The sequence below is a fragment of the Chiloscyllium plagiosum genome, chromosome 11, assembly GCF_004010195.1.
Source record: "Chiloscyllium plagiosum isolate BGI_BamShark_2017 chromosome 11, ASM401019v2, whole genome shotgun sequence".
NCBI lineage: Eukaryota > Metazoa > Chordata > Chondrichthyes > Orectolobiformes > Hemiscylliidae > Chiloscyllium > Chiloscyllium plagiosum.
Window position 1 is genome coordinate 78,661,513 of NC_057720.1, and position 25,642 is coordinate 78,687,154.

A 25,642-nucleotide genomic window follows, 5' to 3' on the forward strand; every position below is an offset into this window, starting at 1 on the left:
GGAATTTGGAACTTACTGCCTCATAACATTGAAGTAGTATTTAGATGTACACTTGAAATGCCAAGACATACAAGGACATGAGCAAGGTCCTGGAAATGATGTTAGAAAGTTAGGTGGTTGTTTTTTTTGACTGACTTAGATTCAATTGACCAAAGGGTCGTCTTCTTTCACGCTATAGATTTCAAAGTCTCTATGACTGAGGACTGTCTGCCTTATCTTTCCTTTAAATAAATGCATGTGTTTGCTGGGATTTAAAGGGGGTATAGTTTATGTTTGCAGATTGGTAATTAATAATTCTTTTTGCCACTTTGTAAAGGGTAAGTCTGTTTATAATGAATAAGTTTTGCTTTTTTGTTTATTGATGAATCCTAGTGAATGTTTCTTTTGTATTAGATAGAATTCAAAGCCAGGCAAATTAACCATCTTTGTGATTAAACTGGTCATTTATACATTTGTGACAGTGTGTGGAACAGTGGGGCTTGTCTTCCAGTGCCTTTTTCCCATCAGGGTCATAACAGTTTTACTTCTTATTCTTCTAAATTCTTATGGGTACAGGCCCATCCTGTTCAACCTCGCCTTATAAGATTACCCTCCATTCTAGATATCAGTGCAGTGAATCTTCTCTGAACTGATTTTAAAGCATTTATCTCATTCCAGAAGATGTGGTTTCACCAATGCCCTGCCCAACTAGAACAAAATATTCCCGTTTTATATTTCATATGGCAATTTTAAAAAGCTATTCTTCCTTCTTAAGACTTGCTGTATCTGCATGCTAACTTTTATTGTTCATGTACCAGGATACCTAGATCCCTCTATACCACTGTTCTGCAATCACTCTCCACTTAAATAATATTCTGCTTTTCTGTTCTGTCAAAATTGTAATGTTCACACTATTCCACATTACACTCCATCTGAAAACTTTCTTTTCACTATATATCTCTTTGTAGACTTGCTCGTTCTCTTCATAACTTGCCTTCCTGTCTATCTTTGTCTTATCAGCAAATTTAGCCACCATACATTTGATCGCTTCATCCAAGTATAGAAGTAAATTGTAAATAGTTGAGGCCCGAGCACTGATTCCATGGATTGTTTCACTCATCCCCATCTAACCAATTTTAATTCCTACTCTGCCTCCTGTCACCTAACCAGTTCTCTATTCATGGTATAATACTACCCGTACAACATGAGCTGTTATATTGCCCAATATTTGTTGATGTGCGTCTTGTCAAATGTCACCTGGAAACCCAAATACAGTACATTCATCCGTTCCCCATTATCACCATAAAACCTCAAGAAGAACGAACATGAGGTGGCTAATCGGCCCCTCGAACCTGCTCCGTCATTCATCAGAATCATCGCTAATCCACCATTCCGCGCATCCACTTTCCTACATTTTCACTTGATTCCCCTACTGATCGAGAATTTCTCTTAGCCTTAAACATACACAAGGACTCCGTCCCCAAGCCCTCTGTGGCAAGAAGTCCGAAAGACTCTCAATCCTCTGAGAGCAGAAATTTCTCATATCATTCTTAAATTGGCACCCCTTTATTCTGAGGCGATTCTCTCTGGTCCTAGATTCTCCCATGAGGGGAACCATCCTCTCAGCATTTACGCTGTCAAGCCCCTTAAGAATTCCATGTGTTTCAATGGGATGCTCTCATTCTTCTAAGTTCCAAGTAGAATCCCAACCTGCTTAATCTTTGCTCGTTGGACAATCCCTCCAGACCAAGTATCATCCTAATAAATCTTCCTTCTCCAAACTGCCTCCAATGAAATAATATATTTCCTTAAATAATGGGACCAAAACTGCTCACTGTGCTCCAGATGTGATCTCAACAGCATCTTGTACAGTTGCAGTAAAACTCCCCTGTTTGTAAACTCCAACTAAGAGTCAACATTCTCTTAGGCTTCCAGGTTATCTGTTGCACCTGTGTGCTAGCTTTCTGTGTATCCCAAGGTCCCTTTGTCTTGCAGTTTTCTATATCAATAATATTCTGTTCTTTTGTTCTCCCTTCTAAAATAAACAAATACACATTTTACCATGTTATACTTCATTTACCAACCATTTGCCCACTTGCTTAACCTATCAACGTCTCTCTGTAAACTGTCTGTATCCCTCTTGCAACCTACTTTTTCACTGATTTTTGTGTTATCTGCAAATTTGGCTACAGTACATTGACTTCCTTCCTCCAAGTCATTAACACGTAATGTAACAGTTCTGGTCCTAGCACTAAACCTGTGGAACCTTACTGCATATGGATTGCCAACTTGAAAACAAAATCTTTTTCCCGACTCACAAGCTTCCTGCAACACAATTATCTATCCATGCCAATACAGTACCTTTATGAAGTACCTTATGAAATGCCTTCTAAAAGTCCAAATACAACACATCTACTGGTTCCCCTCTATCCACTCTGGTTGAGACTTCCTCAAAAAACTCTAACAAATTAGTCATGCATGACATTCCTTTCATGAAGCCATGCTGCCTCTGTTTGATTAGTTTATGATTTTCTAAATGTTTTGCTTTTACTTCCTTAATAATTGATTCCAATACCTTTCCAATCACTATTCAGCCAGTAGCTCCCAGCTTTTTGTCTCCCTCCCTTTCTGAATAAGGGTGTCATTTTAGCAATTTTCCAAACCTCAGGTACTTCTCCAGAATCCATTTTTTTTAGAAAATTACAACCAAAACATCCACTACCTCTGTAGCAACCTCTTTTCGGATTTTAGGATGCAAGCCTTCAGCCTCATTTATTTGTCTAATATTGCTTTTTTATTTGTTTGTTACATTGCTTGCAGTTTTCTTCAAAGAACCCCAATAAGTTAGTCAAATACGTTTTCCCTTTTCCCTGACGCTGTTTGAGTACACTGAGATCTAAATGCACTGCTATAAATTCCTGAACAACCAATTCCAGCATTTTCCTTTGGCAGATGTCACATGCACCAAAATGCAGCAAAAAAGTATTGTTTTGTGTGTTATCCGGACAAATCATACCTTACATAAGTACATCAGGGTAATACAACAAAACGCAGAGTTTGGTATTACAGTTAATTAATGGTAACTAGCCCACAGTTGGCATCTTCCTGTTTACCTATTTTTTGAATAGCCATATTTGCTATTTTCAATCTGATGGGATCTTTCCAGAATCTAGCAAATTTTGGAAAGTTCAGCCAATGCATTTACTATCTCAGCAGCCAATCTTTTTTAAGTCCCTGGTGTAAAGTCTTCTGGTTCTAATAGTTTTCTTCATGCCCTTTCCCTAGAAAATATAACCATTTTAAGTTCCTCCCTTCTTTTCAGTCCAATTCATAACTACTGTTTGGTTGTATTAGTGAAGATTGCTGCAAAATCTCTAATTCATTGGCATTTCCTTCATGTCCAGTATTCTCCAGACACTATTGCTAGAGCACCAACTCTCACTTTTAACGACTGCTTTCTTTATCAAATAACTGCAGAACCTCTTACTTCTATTTCCACCTAGCTTTCTTTGGTACACTCTAACCTTTTAGTCATTCTTTGGTTTTCTTTATATTCTTCCAATCTTCTAACGCAACAGTCATCTTTAACAAATCTTTTTTTTTTTACTTTAATATTATCGTTAACTTCCTTCATTTGCAACATATGGTAAGCCCTTCCCCTTAAAATCTTGTTTTCTCTCAAGCTCTCTTCTCAGAGGACAACACACTGTCCATTCTGCCTAATATTAGGATTTAAGTGCACTGTTATTATTTGTTTAACAATCAATTCCAGCATTTTCTTGGTCATCAATGTCAGACTAATGGTATGTACTTCCCTTCATTAACTCGTTCTCTCTCTTTCTCATTTCAATAAGAACATGAAAACTATGCAATTTCGGAGATCAACCATTCCACTGACCTCTTCTAGAACCATAACTTGTAGCTCTCAGGTTGAGTAGATCTTTTCAGCTTTCAGTCCTTTCTCAATACAATTTTTAAAAAAGACTAACATAGCTTTAAGTTCCTGGCTGAAATTAATTTACCGATTTCCCACTATTTCTGGTATGTGTTTTGTAGTTTCTATTACGATGACAGCCGCGTCTCTGCAGTTTCCTTATTGCCAATATACTTTTGTCAGTTTCCTGCCCAAGGAACTAATGTTCACTTTTGTCAAGCTTCCTTTTTACACGACACAGAGATGTACAGCATGAAAACAGACCCTTCGGTCCAAGTTGTCCATGCTGACCAGATATCCCAACCTAATCCACTCCCACCTGCCAGCACAAAACACTTACTGAGCACAAAATGACATTTACTGGGTACAAAATATTTATTTCACAATATATTTGTACAGTATGGCTAGTCTACACTTATCTATTTTATAACTGTCAATGTTTTGGTCATCTTTTGGTAATATCTAAATTTCTTTTAATACTAATGTTTTGGTAATAAGGCTCTTCTTTTAATCTAATATTATCTTTAAACTCTTTAGTTAGCCACATTATGATTTCCTTTTCATGTGCTGCTTTTGTTTTCAAAGCAGTGTAGGTATATTGAGAATTAAAAATAAGTGCCAACCATTATACCTTTCAATCAAACTTACCAACCTACCTCATCCAATTCATCCTAACTACCTTTAGTTAATTTCAGTATTCTAGTTTCAGACTTGTGTTTCACTCTCAAAGGCAGTTTTACATTGAGATCACTAATAGAGCTCATTCAATCACGCAAAACAAAATTTGACACAAACTCCTAACTTAAGGTATTCAGTCAAGCACATAATGTGGCTCATTGTGGATTTCAATTTCTGAATTTCTCTGCGTATGTGTTTAACATCAGCCCAAAATGTACAGCTGTAATTATAAAATAGTTAACTACTGGAAATCAAAGGAAAGCTGTATTTGTTAATATTTTGAAATGTAACAAATGTTAACCAAACAAATTCAGCATATGGGACATCCTGAATAGGTTGGGAATACTAGGAAAGGAGGGTAAGGATTTGTTGTGTTCAATGTCTGAACCTTAATCTAGTCAAATGTCAACATGAATTATCATTTACATCCACCTGTTTTGCTAATGATAATTCATTCAGTATATTCAGTATATAACATTATCATTTCTTTATTCTAAATTTCTTCCATGCCTTTAATAAGAGTGTTTTTAAAAAAAGGTTTTAATTGCTCTGTGAAGGCACACTGTTTACATTGCCCAGTGTCAAACCAAGAAGTTTCCAACTATACTTCTAACTCCATTTCTCCATCCTTCATTCATTTAATCTATTAGTAGTCTTTTGATTACAATATCTCTGTGTTTGGCATGGTTATCCACTAACATTGATAGAACGAGATGAAGTAGGGGCACTGGAGGAAGTTTATGTGGAGAATAAGCACCAAAACCGTCCTGTTGGACCCAAGCTGCTTCTGCATTGTAAAATCCAAGGCAACAAGTCATGTCTTTTTTTCTTTACAACCACGTGCATTCTTTTCACTTGTGCTTTACAATATTATAGTGCCCCAATACAAATCTACATCGTAACTTCAATATTTGCAAAGGTACCTGCTTTGCACTTCTTAGTAGAACACAATAATATTATATATTAAGTCTCCAAATTTTTTTTTAATGTTGTCTTTCTCTCCTGAAAACCTCTCTCATCTGTTCTATAGATATCACCCTGCATAACTTTACTTCTGCCTGCATTCTTTTTAGTTTTTATATCAAACTTTTCTTCTCAAATACAGTACTCTAAACTTTTCCACTCACATCAAGGTATATCCTCAAATATCTGCTGCTTTTGAAGAGTAATTCTCCATCTATAAACCTAACAAGTTAGTGTCAACTAGCTACCTTGATAAAGGACATCTTAGCTAACCCTAATCTACAAACCTGCGCTGTCCAGTTTCAAATTTGTGTTTCACTCTCAAATGCAAGTAATTCTGATCGGAAGCAGTAAAATGTCAAGCTCAGGGGCACCTGCATTAATGGCAATATCTCAACACACAACCCAGCTGAGGGACGTTAACACACACAGGTAAGGGATTAAACTTTACACCTTCTGCAATTGCATGAATTAATTTAACACCAAATTGTGCACTTAACTCAAAACCCAAAGATGTTGTGGAAAATGAATGCAGCAAATAGTGTAATGACAATAATTAAATCTGTTTGTTCTTCCTATACAATGTCGCACTCTCCAAAAGCTTAAGTGGGAATGGGACACAGGAAGTGGTCAAAAACAACAGGACAAAGAGTATGAGTGGAAGCGGGAGGCAGAATTCAAGAGAAAAATCATCCCAGATAAGCAGTCTAGACAACTTTCTGAAAGGGATAATTTGTACTGTGCAGGGAAACTACCAAGTGCTTCTCCAGACGCTTGAGTCGAATAAGAAACAGGTTTACACTCATTGTCTGATTGGATGGTGGGAAAGAGAGAGAAGTAGTACATTGCCACTAGACATCCATAGCCAGGGGAAGGGAAGGAATGAATTTGGACTGCACTACTGAACTGATTGTTAACACTGCATGGCAGAAAGCAGTGCATGACTACATCCAGAACAGTATACCTTCTGTAATTTTGAGAGAGAGTCTGATTAAGGCACTTTTCTGATCCACATCGGGATTAGCACGCGCAATGGGAATGTGTTAGTGTTAGACCCTTGGTTGATTTTTCATTTTTTTAAAATAAATTTTGAATCATTAGGTGGAAATGACTTGTGGACTTTGGATAGCTTGTGGTAAAAGGAAAAGAAATGTCAAAATAAGCTTTTTGCTTGCTTGAGAGGTCAGGCCTAGAGGTTAATTGTACACTGATTCCTGACTAAAAGGGTTCCAACAGACACAGTGACCCCGGGAAAAACTTTGGATTTAAACAGATAGCAAAAGCTGTCTATTAACAAGGTCAGCACCTGGGAATTGTTTCTGGCAATTTTGGAAGAGACACTTTGTTCATGCAAATGGGAGAATGGTAACTGAGGCCTTGGGAAGAGTCTATCAGTCCACTCGGGTGAAACCGGAATTAACGTTTTTTATTTGAACTATGGTTAATGAGAGATAATTCTTGGTTATTGCTCAGACAGCGTGAAGATTTGGAAGTTTCCCCGCCTAATCTGCGTTACTAGCTTTCAGAAGCCCAAAGATTGGAAAGTTCAGTGAGATGTCTTGCTGCCTTTGCCTGGCTGAACTGAAAAGGTGAAACTGATCAAAATTTCAGAAAAGCATCCAAGGAGTCCAGAGTTATGTCTGTGAAAGCCATATAAATAATCTGGCCAGTTTTGTTGGCTGAGTAGGTAGGCTGAGCCCGGTAGATCGGTCAGTTGCTCCCATCGGCCTTTTTTCTCTGGCCTTTTTCTTATCGGCTCTTCCTCTTTTATCTTTTTTTTGGGTCTGGAGAGTGGTCGGTGAGGGCAGCAGCAGGATGGACTCTGCTCCACTCCAGCATGGGGTCTCCCGGTGAGCAAGCAACAGGTCCCAGGCTGACCGACCACCCCCACCCCCTCCCTCCCCTCTCCCCCGCAGCCCTCACCCCCAGCCCAGACTCTCAGGCTAGACCAAGGATCCAGTCCAAGTTTAGGCCTGGGCAGCTGAAGGATGGCAGTGTCCCAGCATGGAGGTCTTGATTTGGTATGGTGGAGGTCTCTTCCCCATGTGGAAGTCTTTTTTGTCTTTGACATCCAGGTGTTCCACCGGTCTAGCAGTAGGTCTCATCCAGGAATGGCAGTCTCAGCCCAATGTGGTAGGCTGTTTCGGCAGAGGCTTCCAGCCTAGTACCCAACTGCCTGGCGTGGTGGTCTGGTCCCAGAATGACAGTCTTGTCCCAGGTGCACCTTCATGATATATCATTGCTCATTAATCAGCTTTTCCCAAGCCCAGGAGCCGTTGACTGAACTGTGATGAACTTTGTCTTAGTTTAACTTCTTTAAAAATTATGTATGACTTCTGTCATTGATGGAGGCGCTGCAGTGAAGTGACTTATAAAACTTTTCAGTGTATTTTTTATGTTCAAGTACACGTGACAATAAATTTCTATTCTGTTCTATTTATTTATCTCTTAACTGTATTTGTCTGTCTTTTGTGTGAATGGGAGCTGAGAAAAACTGTTTGCGGTTTAAAGTACAGGCATTAATCAGCTTATTGTGTTAGTTATATTTCTCTCTGCTAAAGTTATCCTGCATCTTATAAATAGTTAAGTCCTTTGTTTAAAGTATAAAAGTAGTTTCTGGAAATTAATTATTTGCAAAGTCTGGGATCAGTTATTCAAATATCTGGTTACGAACCATTTTAGTGACTATTTAGGGGTCCTTGACAGCTTCGTTTTACTGTTTTGTGAATACAGAGGTAAAAAGGCTGATTTGGTTCTGCTATTTTTCTCCATTGTAACAATACCGTTCAGTGCAGACTCACAATCAGGATATTCCTTGTGGGAATTCAAAAGACAAATCAACAAGAACGGGTTTACACACCAAATGATTAGCGGTAGCATTGCTGATCTGACTTCACGTAATTACTAGTTGCGGGAAAACGAGCAGACAGATTTCATTGGTAGCCTCACCACAACAAAACCACAAAACAGACATTCACAGTGAGATGTGTCTGATATTTGGCTAATGAGCTGGGAGACAAATGAAACAAATAGCTATCCAAAGCAGACACAAACAGCTGTAATAGTACATGGAGGAAATGGGCTGAGACTCCAGACTGCAATACAGCCAAATGGCAATTCAATCACTAAAAACTGAAGACCATAGATTTACAGATGGGAGAATATTCTTGTGGTTTATGCTTATATGTGCAAAATTAAATGCCATTATTTCGATTCTATTTAACATTGCATAGCAAGAAGTGATACTTGTGAGATTCTCTGTCCATATCATTCATGCTTTTTGGGATGCCAAAGTGACGATGGTATGTCCAGACACAGAAAACCTCTATCACAGAACCACCTACACACATAAACTGTATGAAAGACAGTGCAATGGATTTGCTCAAAAGGGCAGGTTCACCATGAAGCTTAAAATGTACTCGATGAATTGAATGGAATCCCCACAGTGTGGAAACAGACCCTTCGGCCCAACAAGTCAACACTGACCCTCCAAAGAGCAAGCCCTACCCTATTACTCTACCCTACTTTACACCTGACTAATACACCTACCCGACACATCCCTGAACACTATGAGCAATTTAGCACAGACAATTCATCTAACCTGTACATCTTTTGGACAGTGGGAGGAACTGGAGCACCCGGAGGAAACCCAGGCAGACACGATGAGAATGTGGAAACTCCACACAGACAGTCGCCCGAGGCTGAATCGAACCCAGGTCCCTAGCGCTGTGAGGGAGCAGCGCTAACCACTGAGCCACCATGCTGCCCCACCGTAGTTCCCACCTGACTGTTTTGTATTTAGTTAACCCATTACAAGACTAAAAAGAGATTTTAAACTGAAATAAAGATTATAAGCCTCTGTTTCAAATGTTCTAGCTCTCAACTTTCAGTTACACACCGACCTAAGCAAAATACTCACACTGGAAATCTGAAATGAAAAATAGTGTTTGAAATAATCTAGCAGCATTTATGGTGAGAGTAAAAGAGTTACATTTTGAATCAAGTATGATTTCTTCAGAACAGGGAGATGGGTAGTCAGCTACCAGATTGTCCGTTTGACTCTAGACTGGAAAGGTGATTCTTTCTTTGCACAGAACATTTCCATACACTTAAATACTAACACGGACTATGCTCCAATCGTTTATGGTATTTTTACAAATAATCAAAAGGGTATGTGCCAGCAATATTAGGTAGATGCGACACGCAGTGACAAAACTTCAACTGGTTCATGGAACAAATATGTTGTGGAAACCTAGGACACAGGTTATGGGCAAAACCTTCCAGAAATTGCAATATCTTTTAACTGTGACTGAATATCTAGAGTGCTGGAGGCTGAATGAGCTCAGGTTCAACTGTAGAAGTTTAAGAATTCAGTTTACAGACAAATGTCAAAAATACAAGGCTACATGAGACAGAGGATGACTGGCTATTTATCAATATATGGACCGCACATAAGACTAGAGATTTATTAGGTTTAATTTACCTGGAGGGCTCCAAAAAGATCATACATGTTGACAGGTGGTAAGGAAGCTAGCATATCTTCACCAGAACAGGCGAGGAGAAGGGCTGCCTGTTGCTCTACATCATCTGATGATATGTGGGATCCTGAATTTGTTCCAGCCATTGTGGTCATTCCAGTAGGAGGACTATGTTAGAGGAATATATAAAAATTAACACCATATTTATTGGCTTAAAAATATTTCCATTAATACACAAGATACAAGTTTAGATTGAAAAAAATATGAGATTAAGAAATAAAATGATGTTACTTGACTTGGTATGTGAAAACAATTTTTTTAAGCAGAAAATCCAAGTAAATATTTCAAGAAAGAATCATCCAAATCTGTTGACATTGTCGAAGGTTAAAGCATGGAGGCTGGCCAATATCTCTCACACTAACACTCTTGATAAAATGCAGGGACAAAACACAGAAATATTCAAATCAAAGCAATATGGGATGACATGTTAGCGCCTTCGCATGGTCAAGTTCAGTAATACTCCTGGTCAGTTGTGGCATCCAGCAACCATACCCAAAAAGTGCATATCCTGTTTGTATGTAGAAACATATTTCAAAGTACTTTAAGGTGTTAAGAAAATAATGGCACCACTCCAAGCAAAAATAACCAGCAACCTGGTGAAAGAGATGGATTTAAAGCAGGGTCAAACAAAACAATGTGGAAGCAATGAGCTTAGAAAACTGAAAATTCAATCAGCATAGATAAGTGGGGGAGCAATGAATTCCTGAAAGTTGAATAGACAGGGCGGCACTGCTGCCTCATATTACGAGGGACCCAGACTCCAATCCCAGACAACTATCTTTGTGGAGTTGGCACATTCATCTCATAGCTGCATGGTTTTCTCCAAACGCTCCAGTTTCCTCCCACAGTCCAAAGATGTACAGCTGAGGTGGATTGGCCATACTAAACCGCTCATAGTGTTCAGGGATGTGCAGTCTAGGTGGTTGAGCCACAGGAAATGTTGGATTATAGGACTGGGGTGGGTCTGGGTAGGAAGCTCTTCAGAGGGTTGGTGCAGAACTCAGTGGGCCAAAAAGCCTGCTTCCACACTGTCAGGATTCTACAGCTCCGTTTCTTGATGGCTCAAAGAACAACTGGGTATTGTAGTGCTGTGTGACATTTGATAAATCATGGAGGAATCGGAATATTGGAAGACTGGGCACCAATTCAGCTTAACAACTTAATGGATGAGCAGAATTTAATGAGAGGCAAGATGGAAATAGTGGGGGTTAGGATGAGCTGATTTGTATGGAAAATGGATTAACTGAGTTGTCTCACCAGGAGAGCAGTAAAGTAAGCCAGTCGGTCAAAACTAAATTGCTAAACAATTAAATGAACTGCAAAATGAGAACGCAACAATTATTATTGCTCCGCTCTAACTGTCAGGCAGCTAAATGAGTCAACAAACAAGGGGTAAATCCAGCTTTCAAAGTGGGAAAGTGTCTGTGGGTAGCTTTGCAGAAAACTACCAAGCCCAAGCTCTTTTGCAAGACCTGACCTAGCCCACTTCCCATTACTGACCTACTTTGGCTCTAAGGCCAGACTGCCTTTGCAACTAAAGTGTGTCAAATACAGTGGAATACATCGTTATTCAGAACCTAAGTGTGCACCACTGCCCCTTCAAATGACAGGGTTGCAAGCCAGAGTTGGAAAGGAATAGGTCAGTCGGAGGGAAGGGAGATTTGGGACAAGCTGACCACAGTGAAGGTAAAGTAAGGGTTGCGTACTAGGTACCACTGGGAAAGACAGACATGCTTCACAGAGAGAAAAATAAATCACTAAGTTCTTTGCAATCACTACAAAATGGAACCAATCAGGTCATGTAACACAGTCTAAAACAATGATAAAGTAGAAGTCCAAACACAAAGTTCTCCTTGTATCCACACCAGTAAATGTAATGATACCAGAGGCAGCAACTTAAAACGGAGACTTTCTGTTTTCTGCCCAAGTTTTACTACTTGTTTCGAGCAAACCTTTCTCTCTTTTTAACTTTAAACTAAAATACATAATTCAGCTTATTCTAATAATTTTATTTCCTTTCGAATGAGAAGGTAAACAAGGCCTCGGTGTAAAAGATCCAATGACAAGTTTCAAAGGAAAATAGAGTAAATGTCCCACTATTTGAGCCAACAATCATCCCTTAATGTCATTAAGCAGATAATTTAGCCATTTATCTCAATTTCACTTGTGGAAGTTTGCTGTACATAACTTAGCTGTGGAATTTCCTTCATTACTTTTTTTTAATTCATTCACTGAATGAGGGGATCACCAGCTAGGCCAGCATTTATTGTTCATCCCTAATTGTTAAGAATCAACCACATTGCTATGGATCTGGAGTCACATGTAGGCCACAGCAGGTAAGGATGACAGTTTCGTCCCCCAAAGGACAGTAGAGAACCAGATGGGTTTTTCCAACAATCAGCAATGTATTCATTGCCTTCAGTAGATTCTTAATTCCAGATTTTTACTGAATTCAAATTCCACCATCTGCCATGGTGTGATTCAAACTCAGCTCCCCAGGACATTACCTGGGTCTCTGGATTAACCATTCAGCGCAAATTCCATCTAGGCCATTGCCTTCCCCATAACAATGCGTACATTTCAAACAACCTTTTTTTTTTAATTCACTTGTGGACAGTGCAGGCTGGCCCGCATTTATTGCTGATTCCTAGTTGCCCTTGAGAAAGTGGTGGATAACTGCCTTCTTGAACGGCAGTCCATATGCTGTGCAGTGAAATACAATGCCCTATGGGTGAAAATTCCAGATTTTGACCGAGGGACAGCAAAGAAATGACAAAAGATTTTAAGTCAGAATGGTCATTAGCTGGGAGTGGAACTTGCAGGTGGTGTTGTTCATATGTGTCTGCTACCCTTGTCCTTCTAGATGGAAGTAGTCATGTGTTTGAAAGATGTTTATCTAAGGATCTTTGGTGAACTGGCTGTAAAGCTCTTTGGAGCATCCAAAAGTTATGAAAGAAGCTATAGAAAGGAAGTCTTCTTGCATAATCCACAATAATGGAAGCTTGGTTCTGGAACATCAGTTGATTATTTCAACTCTTATTTTGCTAAGATGAGGAATGAAAAAAGTGTATATTTTCACTAATGACATGAAAAGATAAAAGCAATTTCAGAGATTAACGTTCATAAAATCTTCCTGTTGTTACAATGAAAGTTACTTCCAGGTTCTCGGTTTTAAACTTAAAAGTTCAAATCCCGCTTCTCAGTCCTACTCCTTAAATTTTCTGTGAAGATTGAAAATGTCAGACATTGCACTTACCAATCAATAATGTTGTTGTAGGCAATGATGCTGTTCTTTAAATATGGCTGAGGATTAACACTACTTCCAAAAGCATACTTAAAATGGCCGTCACGTAAACGATATGACCTCCTCCTGGATATCACAGCCGTCAGAATATCCTTCAGGTGATTCTATTGGAAGAAGCACAAAGTCATGATGGATGTATTGCTTCAAGATAGAGATATATTTTAACTTATCCACTGCCTTCATGAACAAAATGTATTTTTGGTTTTTAATTTCTTCTTTAAAATTATCATTGCTTTTATCTGACTCCCATGGGAAATCCATTGAGTCACAGAGTGTTTCTGAATTACGTACAAAAAATATTTATACATTTAGATAAGAGAATCATTTAGAGAATAAACTATGGATTTTAGTCTGGATGATTTTTGTGTTTATAAAGATTCTGGATTATATTTAAACTGCTCAAGAAATGTAATACGCAGAATAATTTTTTTGAAAATAAATGACAAATTTTTACAGTAGCTAACTTTAATATTGTTCCCTTTGAAGCACATGGAGGCTTTCCAGCCTAACCCTTCAACAGTTCCACAGAATTATTTACCTGAGAGAATCACAGTAATAAAAGCATCTATAAAACAGTGAATTGAAATAATTGTTGTACTTCGAAGCAATTGCCAATTAAATATATACTTGAACAAATCATACAACACATTTGTGCTTAATCATCACTCCAATTGCTGGGCACATCTTACCCTGTTATAAGAAGGTAAGAAACAAAGCAAAATCTGTCAAAAACTTTTTCCAAAATAAAGTTGGATTATTTGAGTATGGAGGAGAAAGTGAGGTCTGCAGATGCTGGAGATCAAAGTTGAAACTTTATTGCTGGAACAGCACAGCAGGTCAGGCAGCATCCAGGGAGAAAGTTGAAACTTTATTGCTGGAACAGCACAGCAGGTCAGGCAGCATCCAGGGAAGAAACTGAGGAAGGGCCTGTGCCCGAAACGTCGAATCTCCTGTTCCCTGGATGCTGCCTGACCTGCTGTGCTGTTCCAGCAATAAAGTTTCAACTTATTTGAGTATGGCCCAAATCCAAAGTTCTTTTGACTCGGTGAGGGGTGCATCAATAATGCAGCATCAGTTGCTTGTGAACATTTACATTTCTAAAGAAAAAATTGTGTTTAGCCAACCTTGCTCAAGCTTTCTGAAGAGGTAATGAAAAGCGGTATTGCTTTTGATGTGGCATGCATGGGATTACAGGCATTTGATAAAGTGCCTCACAACAGGCTGGTGAGGAAAATTAAAGGTTATGGTATAAAAAGAACAGTGGCGATGTGAATACACAATTAGATGATTAATAGAAAACAGTAATGGTCAATGGATATTTTTCAGACTGAAGGTAGGTTTCCAGTAGAATTCCCAGAGGGGTTGAAATTGGGACCCTTGCTTTTCCTGATATACAGGGGGGCAATTTTCAAGTTTGCAAATAACACTAAAGGCGGAAGAATTGTAAACTGGGATGAGGACAATGTGGAACTCCCAAAACACATTGACAAGCTGGAGAAGTGAGCAGATAGGTTGCAGATAAGGTGCAATGCAGACAAGTATGAGGTGATACACTTCGATTGAAAGAACACTAAAAGATCATAAAATATAGAAAACACAATTCAAAAGAGGTGTAGGAACAAGGGGACCTGACTGCATATGTGCAGATCACTGAAGGTGGCAGGTCAGGTAGAGACAGCAGTAAATATAGATAGTTTTCTTGGCTTTATTACTAGGGGCATAGAGTATAAAAGCAAGGAGACGATGCAGAATTTGTGTAAGATACGTGTTGGACATCAGCTGGAGTATTGTGTAAAGTGTGGGCTCTGCATTATAAGAGAGATGCAAATGCATTTTAGAGATGGCAGAAGCAATTTACTAGAATGGTTCCAGGTATGAGAAACTTCAGCTATGTGGATATACTGAAGAAATTGGGATTGTTCCCCCTGGACAGAAGATGGCTGAGAGGAGATCTGATTGAGTTTTTCCAAAATCATAAACACAGTGATCAGAGTAGAAGGGTGAAGTTGTTTCCATTTGAAAAGAAAACAAGAATTCAATGGCACATATTAAAATGATGTACAAATGAAGCAAGGGTGATGCGAGAACAAAACCTTTTCACCCAGTGAGTTGTTAGGGTATGGAATGCACTGCACAGAAATGTGGTGGAGGTGGGTTCAACTGAGGCATTCAAGTTTTGTCTTGGATTTTTTTGGACAATAGTGATGGGCAGGGATATTGGGAAAAGACAGGAGATTGGCACGAGGTAATACAGCCAAAGCAGGCATGATGGTCTAAATGGCCTCCTTCTGTAATCATAATATTAATTCTATAATTAAGTGCAGTGCATTCTATTGAACCCTAAGCTAGTGTCTAATAAAAGTGCAGTGCATGTGAATCAATGGTTAATGTACTTGGCTGAGTCACAAGATCATGGGTTCAAACCCCAGAGTTGAAGTTGAAAATTTAGACGAGCACATCAGTGCAGTACTGAGAAACATCTGCACTGTCAGAGGCATAATGGTTTGGCTGAGACATTAAATTGAGTGCCCATCCACCCACTCAAATAGTTGCAAATTATCCCAACCTACGATTTCAGTGAAGAATCATCAACAAACTGGTTGACGATTATTGCTCAAAAAACATTGTATGAGAAAACAAACATAGTCAAGAAAAAAGGAAGGCCAGGGATATGTTTGAACAGCCAAATCTGAAGGCAACTTGAATGAGGATTTCAGCAGCAGATGAGCTGAAACAGGAACAACTGGCATCATTATGGAAGGCAATGTAGGCAATTTTAGTGATTGCACAGATGTGATTAAAAAATGTGTCTTGAAATTAAATGTCTACTCTTGACGAGAGATGATAGGGGTACAAGAAGATACACATCACAGAATTATTAGAGCAGAAAAAGAAAACAAAACACAAGCCAATTTCATTACAGCACCTCCACGGCATGCACCACTGCTGTCACTGCATCTTCAGATACATTATCCAGTCCACATTCATAAGCTGTTACTATCATTCGACCTTCTAGCTGGCCTCTTGTGGGAAGCACCATTGTATGAGTGCAAAACTTTACATCATCATCTTCTTGAGGGTCCTTTGCCACAAAGTGCTGTGCTCCTGATAAAGGATTTTGTGCTTGAAAACGATGCTGGAGGAAAATCCACACCATGCACTACGTTAAATTGCAAAATGCCACTTAAAAGCATTTATAAAGCATACAAAAATCTCAATCAAAAAGAATTTTTACACATAAAAAAGTTGGAAGATTGATTCTTTGGAGCACAGCAGTAGCAGAGATCATTTTATCATTGGCTTCACTTTTAAGAAACTTTAATACGTTTTTAATACTCAGATGGATACAATAACAAGAAATGGAGCCTGGACCATCTACCATTACATTAATAATGGAGGGTATTAAAGGAATCTCTCTTCAAATAGTACATGGTCAACTTCAATATATAACTAAGGAAGTGAATCGGTTACGTGTCTGAATTTGAAAACTACATTATAATGTTACCTCAACTGGAGAAGAGCAAATGTAATTCAACGTAAAATATGCATTGGAAGTTTATGGTAGTAGCAATTAGGTCATATTTTAAAACTAACAAAAATTTTGGAAAATGTCACATTGAAAAGATTTTCCAAAAATGGCGAAACTGCCTGTGCATATGATAAATTATGACTGACAGGCATAAAAATGGCACAACAAAACATTACAGCCAACAGTTCATCTCAATACTCAACAGATAAACCCTGTGCTTATTACTGTTTCTTGTTAGGACTAACTGACATATTTTGCTGCCCCGATTAAGCAACTAAATTGCCTTCTTCCAAAAGATGAAAAAAGGGCCAAAAAAAAAAACTATACAAAATAAGTGATCAAAGTGAGAGAGAAAAAGCTACTGAGGTTGGAAATAACTCACTTCGAATTTTGCACGGAGAGATGGAAACTTTTTCTTGTTTTTAGGTTTACTTGATTTGGCTGCAGATGGACTGGTCCACAGAAGAGAAGTGCCACTTTCTGGAACAGGAAAAATACAAAATAAACATAAATGTACTTTTCAAGGAAGATCGATGACAATGTTGCATGCAATGACTCAACTTGTCTTGAATGTCACAAAGAAAACTTTATAAGCTACTATCGATCCAATCAAAACAATCCAAAACAGGAAGAATGTTTAAAACATGCACTTTCACCACATGATTTAATCAATTGGCAGAAAACCTCTATCACACTTTCTTTGCAAAAACATCTTGGGGAAGGGAGATAAAACTGTTCCAGGCTTGGAACCTGTTGCATTGCTGAGCATGGTTCCTCCCAGCATGTCATTCCATGAGGACAAGGACTCGGAATGAGTCATGAGACAAATGACTAGGAATAAATTCAGTTTCAATTGTTTATCTCTGTGATAAAAGACCCTGAAGGAGAAAAATCTCTAGGAATTTGGGATTTCCTTGCAAAGTCATGCACTTCTCCATTTCAATGGTTGTAATGTTTCAAGTTATTTTCAAGCACAATAGACATTTATCACACTAGACAACCTGTATTTGTATTTAGAAATTGTATTCAGTGCAGCACAGTGGCTCTGTGGTGAGCACTGCTGCATTACAGCACCAGGGATCCGGGTTCGATTCCAGCCTCTGGCGACTGTGTGGAGTTTGCACATTCTCCCAGCACCTGCGTGGGTTTCCTCCAGGAGCTCCGGTTTCCTCCCACAGTTCAAAGATGTGCAGATTAGGTGAATTGGCAATGCTAAATTGCCCATAGTGTTCAGAGATGTGTAGGGGAAATGTAGAGTAATAGGGTAGGGGAAATGTAGAATAATAGGGTAGGGGAATGGGTCTGGGTGGGGTACTCTTCTGAAGGTCGGTGTGGACTTGTTGGGCAAAATGGCCTGTTTCCACACTGTAGGGATTCTATCATTCTATGAAAGGGAATGGGTACACAAGCAGAGACTGACCTTAAACAAAATTATCTTCCATAAGATTTTATTAAAATAGCTTTGGTTACCATATTCATTTCTAACTTCACTGTTGCATGCTCAATTCCTTTCCTCCTAAACATGGAGAGTATACAATGATACAAAGACCCCCATTCGGGATGAGCAAACTGGAATTAAAACTGCTGTTGACTACTGGAGAAATTTTTAATTGGTAAATTAAATGCTCAGTTTCACTGGAAAACAAAAAGGTCCCCAAGGATAATTAAGATATTTACAATACACAGAGATGAGAGTGACAAGCAGAAGGTCATTGTCTATGTTGGCACCAACGATGTAGAAAGAGATGAGGTTCTGCAGAGAGAATATAGAAAATTAGGCAGAAGGTTAAAAGTAATGTCTGGATTAGTCCCGGTGCCATGTGCTAGTAAGAGTGGGAATAGGAGAATAGGGAAAATGAATGCATAGTGCAGCGGCAGGGATTCACATTTTAGATTCATTGAGATTTATTCTTTCTTCTGGGGAAGAAGTGATCTGTATAAGGATGGATTGCACCAGAGATTTGCTACTGCTACTCAGGAGGCTTTAAACCCATGGTGGTGGTGGTATTTGAAGGGGGGAATATTGCAGGTTTTACAGAAACTCAGGGAAGGGCAGGACTGACAGCTTACATGTTCCAGGGTACAGATGTTATAGGAAGGATAGAAAAGGGAGGCAAGAGAGGAGGGGAGTGGCATTTTTGGTCAAGGATAACATTACAGTTATACTTAAAAAGGATATTCCTGGGAGAATGTCCAGTGGAGTTATATGTGTGGAACTGAGAAAGAAGAAAGGGATGATTTGGATTGTACTAAAGGCTTCCCAATAGACAGCGAGAAATTGAAAAGCAAATTTGAAATGCAAGGAGATCTCAGATATTTGTAAGAACAACAGGGTTGTAATGGTAGGGGATTTTAACATTCCAAATAGAAGGTGGGACTGCCACAGTGTTAAGGGCTTGGATGGAGATGAATCTGTTATGTGTGTACAAGAAACTTTTCTTATTCAATATGTGGATGCATATGCTAGAGAAAGAGCAAAACTTGATGTTCTCTTGGGAAATAAGGCAGGACAAGTGACAGGAGTGTCAGTGGGAAGCATTTTGAGGCCAGTGATCATAATTCTATTGGTTTTAAAATAGTTTCAAAAAAAGGATAGACCTGATCTAAAATTACAGTTCTAAATTGGAGTAGGGCTCATTTTGATGGTATTTGGCAGGAACTTTCAAAAGTTGATTGGGAGAGGCTATTCACAGATAAAGGGACAGTTGCAAAGTGGGAGACTTTCAAAAATGAGATAATGAGAGGTCAGAGACAGCATTAGTACGAAGGGCAATGCTGGTAGGTGCGAAATGACTAGAGAAATTGAGGCTCTGGTCAAGAAAAAGGACGCATATGTCAGGTATAGACAGTTGGGATCAAATGAATCCCTAGAACAGTATAAAGCCAGTAGGAGTACACTTACGAGGAAAATCAGGAAGGCATAAAGGGGACATGAGATAGTTTTGGCAAATAGGGTTAAGGAGAATTGAAAGAGATTCAATAAATACATTAACGGCAAAAGAATAACTTGGAAGAGAATAGGGCCCCTTAAAGATCAATAAGGCCATCTATGTGGAACCACAGAAGATGGGTGAGATACTAAACGAGTATTTCAAATTAGTATTTACTGTGGAGAAAGATATGGAAGCTAGAGAACCGAGGATGTAAAAGTGTCCATGTTACAGAAGAGGAGGTGCAGGAGGTTTTAAATCCACACCTGATCAGGTGTATCCCAGAATTTTGTGGTAAGCTAGGGAGAGATTGCTGGGGTGCTTGCTGAGATATTTGTGTCATTGATAGCCATGGGTGAGGTGCCAAAAGGTTGGAGGTTGGCTAACATGGTGCCATTATTTAAGAAAGGTAGTAATGAAAAGCCAGGACCTGACACGAGTGGTGGGTAAGTTGTTGGAGAGGATTCTGACGGACAGGATTTACGTGCATTTGAAAAGGTAAGGACTAATTAGGAAAATAGTGTCTCACTAACTTGAATAGGAAGGGTTTAGAGGGATATGAGCCAAATGCTGGCAAATGGGACTAGATCAGTTTAGGATATCTGGTTGGAATGGATGAGTTAGGCCGAAGGGGCTGTTTCTGTGCTGTAAAACTCTATGACTCCAATCTACCATTGTTTTGCTACAGTTGTCTTGGGCACTGGTGAGACCACATCTAGAGTGCATTACCTGGGGTTTTGATCCCTTGTTCAAGGACAGATATTAAAAGCAGTTCAAATAATGTTCATTTGACTGATTCCTGGGGTGGAGGGGTTATCCTATAAGAAAAGATCACACAGGCCTGTATTTAATGAAGTTTAGAAGAATCAGATTGATCTTTTGGAATGTATAAAATCCTGATAAATCTTGATGCAATGGATGCTGAAAGGAAATTTCTCCTTGTAGGAGAAACTATAACTAGGGATACAGTTGAAAAATAAGGAGTGCCATATTTAAAACAGAAATTAGGAAAATACATATTTGTCAGACGGTTGGGTGTTTGTGAAATTCTCTTCCCCAGACAACAGTGGAGACATCATAGAATATCTTCAAGGCAGAAATCAAAGGATATTGAATAGCCAGGATATTGGGACGAGGCCATAATCAAACTGGCCATGATCTGCTCATGTGGCAGAGCAAGTTCAAGGTAAAAAATGGTTTAGTCCAATCTTAATTCTTCATTACTTACACTTTAGGATTTACACAAATACTAGAACGAACAGAATATAAAGAAGGTACATATAAATCATTACGTCGAAAGATTTGGAAAGTTGGGACTGCTTTCATTGGAAAAGAGATAGTGGAGGGAGTATTTGATAGAAGCATTCAAAGTGATTAGGGTATGCAAGGAAAAATTGGTTCAGTTGGTGGATGAATTGAAAACCAGAGGGCACAAACTAAGACAAGAGGCAAGAAAATCAATGCCAATATGAGGAAAAAGTGTTTCACGCAAAAGCAGTTAGGATAATGTGAAATGCATAGTCCACGTGTATCACGGAGGTAGCTTCAGTCCAGGGGTCATGAAGAAATTGGATCATCTAAAAAAAGAGGAGCAGGGTATGGGGCGAAGGTAGGCGATTGGCACAAAGTGAACTGCCCCTTCCTACAGCCAGCCAGACAGACACACACATGCTATGAACCATATGGCCTCTTTCTACACTTCACATTCTTCGCAAAGTAGTTTAGCTTGTCTGCTCAAAGGACAAGTTGAAATTCTATCCAGGTTCAAAACTCTGGCAATTATTAGAATTGAATTCATGAAATTTTAGAAATAAACACAATTATTTGATGGTGGCTGAATTAAAATCCTGGAATTACCTCCCTAAAGGCATTGTGGGTTAACCTACAGGAGTGGTTCAAGAAGGCAGCTCACCACCACCTTCTTTACGGCGACGAGGGATGGACAATCAATGCTGGCCAGCCAGTAACACCCACATCCCACAAATGAATTTAAAAAGTCAAAACGTAATTTATAAATCTGACTGTAAAGTTTCTAAGAATACCTAGAAGTATCCATTACTTGCCACAGAAAGTCCCTTTGTTCTCCGTCTTCTCCATGACCAAATGATTTTAAGCAAAGCAATTCTTGGCTCAGTGTGTTCTGGAAATACTCAGCAATTAAAATTGTATGTGAGGAGACAGAAAGGGAGAAAGTGCTCATATTTCCAGTTGATGACCTATTATCAGTACTGAATTTAGGGTATTTCGCTTTATTTTCTATGAATCGATTTATTTGCTCAGTGTTTAACTTTGAAGCTATAAAGTCCAGAAAATTTTCACTTGGCAAGGGCATGCATTGAATTATAACATGAAGTGGAAAAACTGAATTCAGCAACACATTAAACACACTGGAAGAAACTTGATTTGGCTGTGGATGAATGAGTAGAAAGTTCCAACGCTAACAATATACAAATAAAACAAACCACAGTAAGTGTCTAAAATTCTCAACCAGGTCAAATCTTACCACGTACCTGGAGCAGAAACCATGATCTGACATCTAGTGAGGATGGCAAGCAAGAAGTCATTATGCGAATGCACTGGAAAGGAAAGCGATTGCTTATTTTAGCATGACCTTAATAAAACTATCAAGGATAAACATGAATGTCAATGTAAATAGACCATAAGACCTAGGAGTGGAAGTAAGGCCATTCGGCCCACTGGGTCCACTCCATCATTCAATCATGGCTGATGGGCATTTCAATGCCACTTACCCGCACTCTCCCCATAGCCCTTAATTTCTTGCGAGATCAAGAATTTATCAATCTCTGCCTTAAAAACATTGAACTTCCTGGCCTCCACTGTGCTCCATGGCAATGAATTCCACAGGCCCACACTCTTTGGCTGAAGAAATGTCTCATTTCAGTTCTAAATTGATCCCCTTTAATTCTAAGGCTGTGCCCATGGGTCCCAGCAGCCCCACCGAACAGAAACAAATTCCCAGCATCCACCCTTTCTAAGCCGTGCATTATCTTGTAAGTTTCTATTAGATCTCCCCTCAACCTTCTAAACTCTAATGAATACAATCCCTGGATCCTCAGCCGATCATTGTATGTTAGGCCTACCGTTCCAGGGGTCATCCATGTAAATCTCCGTTGGACATGCTCCAGTGCCAATATATCCTTCCTCAGGTGTGGGGCCCAGAATTGGACACAGTATTTTAAATGGGGCCTAACTAGAGCTTTATAAAGTCCAGTAGCACATCGTTGCTTTTACATTCCAACCCTTGAGATAGATGACAACATTATATTTACTTTCTTAATAATGGACTCAACCTGTAAGTTAACCTTTAGAGGATCCTAGACTAGCACTCCCAGATCACTTTGTACTTTGGCTTCATGAATTTTCTCACCATTTAGAAAATAGTCCATACCTGTATTCTCTCTTCCAAAGTGCAAGACCTCACATTTGCTCACATTGAATTTCATCAGTCGTTTCTTGGACCGCTCTCCTAAGCCGTCTAAATCTTTCTACAGCCTCCTCACCTCCTCAGTACTACCTGCCTGTCCGTCTAACCTTGTATCCTCGATGAACTTCACCAGAATGCCCCCAGTCTCTTCATCCAGATCATTTATATATAAAGCGAAAAGGTGCGGCCCCAACATTGAACCCTGCAGGATATCACTTATCACTAGCTGCCATTCTGAAAAACTCCCAACTCTCTGCCTTCGTCAGAGAGCCAATCCTCAATCTACACCAGTAGCTCACCTCAAACACCATGGGCCCTCACCTTACTCAGCAGCCTCCTTATCAAAGGCCTTTTGGAAATCTTGGTAGATAAATCCACTGGGTTTCCCTGGCCTAACCTACTTGTTACCTCTTCAAAGAATTCTAACAGGTTTGTCAGGCATGACCTCCCCTTACTAAATCTATGCTGACTTGTTCTAAAATATCAAGTGGCTACTGAAGATCCATTGTAACCTAAATTGTATGTCAAGCTGGTGTAGTCAAAGAGCTTGAAAGTAACTTTTGACTACTATTGTGGTTTGACGATTTCTTAAAAGTAATAGCAGTTCATCCATCAAATATGCAACCAATTTACAGAAGCATTGTATCATGTGACTGCCTTGAAGTAGCACTCATGCACATCCCAGATCCAACAGTTTTGCTTCTTCTTTACCTACCTCCTGTCTTTCACACTCAAAACCCCAGTTATTATAATATTTATTTTTGATGTACCTCTCCCAAATTTTACTTGTTTAACCTAGCTTCTCCCTAGAATTCTCCTTTGCCTTTTAGATATTTCAATTATTGGGATCAATCTATGGGGAGGCGATGCCCAAGTGGTACTTTCACTTGACTATTAATCGACAAACTCAGCTCATGTTCTGGGGACCAGGTTTGGTCCCACCATGGGAGATGATGGAAACCATTGTCAGAAATTGTGTTTTTTTTAAGGAAAAACTCATGTCCTTCAGAGAAGGAAGTCAGTCATCCTTACCTGATGTTGCCTACAGAAATACTGACTCTTAATTGCCCTCAAATGACCTAGCAAGCATTCAGTCATACCAGTTGCTACAAAGTCTCAAAGAAATGAAACTGGATGGAAAGGACAATAGCAGAAATAGCTCTGCTGACACTGCAAAGTCCTCCTTACTAATATCTGGGGACTAGTGCCAAAATTGGAAGAGCTGTCTCACAGAATAGTCAATAAACAGCCTAACATAGTCACACTCACAAATCAACCTTACAGACAACATTCCTGACGCCACCATCACCATCCCTGGATTTGGCCTGTCTCACCAGGACAGACCAGAAGAGGTAGAAGTCCAGTAAGGAGGGAGTCGCTCTGGGAGTCCTCAGCATTAACTCTGGACCCCATGAAGCCTCATGTCTTCAGATTACACATGCACCAACATTAGTGCAAAAGATAAGGTTGTGTTTATCACAGTAATCTTCAGCCAGAATTGCTGAGTGGACGATCCATCTCAGCCTCCTCCAGTGGTCCCCAGCATCACAAATACCAGTCCTCATCCAATTCCATTCACTCCACGTGGTATCAAAAAACTGCTGGAGACACTGGATGCTGTAAAGGCTATAGGCCCTGATAACATTCCGACAATTGCATTGAAGACTTGTACTCCAGAACTTGCTGCTCCCCATGCCAAGCTGTCACAGTATTGTTTCAACACTGGCATCTACCGACAATATGGAAAATTGCCCCAGGTATATCCTGGACATAAAAAGCTAGACAAATCCAAACTGGCCAATTACTGCCCGAGTCTACTCTAGATCATCAGTTAAGTGATGGAAGGTATCATCAACATTGCTATCAAGCAGCACCTGCTCAGCGATGCCCAGTTTGGTTTCTGCCAGGGCCACTTAGCTCCTGATCTCATTTCAGCCTTGGTTCACACATGGACAAAAGAGCTGAATTCCAGAGGTGAGGTGAGGTGAGAGTGAGAGCTCTTGACATCAATGCTACATTCGACCAAAGTGGCATCAAGGTTCCCTAGCATAACTGGAAACAATGGGTATCAGGGAGCAAACACTGTGGTGGTTAAAGTCATACCTGACACATAGAAAGACAGTTGTGATTGTTGGAAGCTAGTCATCGGAGCTCCAGGACATGTCTGCAGGAGTTCCTCAGGGTAGTGGCGAGGCCCAAACATCTCCAGCTACTTCATCAACGAACTTCCCTCCATCATTAGGTCAGAAGTGGGGATGTTCGCCAATGATTGCACAATGTTCAGCACCACTCGCAACTTCTCAGATATTGAAGCAGTCCATATTCAAATGCAACAAGATCTG

General features: G+C 39.5%; 1 protein-coding gene across 4 annotated transcripts in view; it reads right to left on the reverse strand.

The window, feature by feature from the left end:
• The window catches only part of tada1 (transcriptional adaptor 1), a 72,825-nt gene that overhangs the window by 26,572 nt on the left and 20,611 nt on the right, over positions 1 to 25,642 (reverse strand). For 2 of the 4 annotated variants that reach the window (XM_043699907.1, XM_043699908.1), the window contains 5 exons: positions 22,366 to 22,431; positions 17,308 to 17,405; positions 16,323 to 16,532; positions 13,349 to 13,500; positions 10,038 to 10,200 (listed from right to left, as the gene is read on the reverse strand). In XM_043699907.1, the coding sequence (XP_043555842.1) occupies positions 10,038 to 10,200; positions 13,349 to 13,500; positions 16,323 to 16,532; positions 17,308 to 17,405; positions 22,366 to 22,431 (689 nt within the window). The remainder of the gene's footprint in view (positions 1 to 10,037; positions 10,201 to 13,348; positions 13,501 to 16,322; positions 16,533 to 17,307; positions 17,406 to 22,365; positions 22,432 to 25,642) is intronic. The other 2 variants (XM_043699909.1, XM_043699910.1) reach the window with 2 other exon arrangements.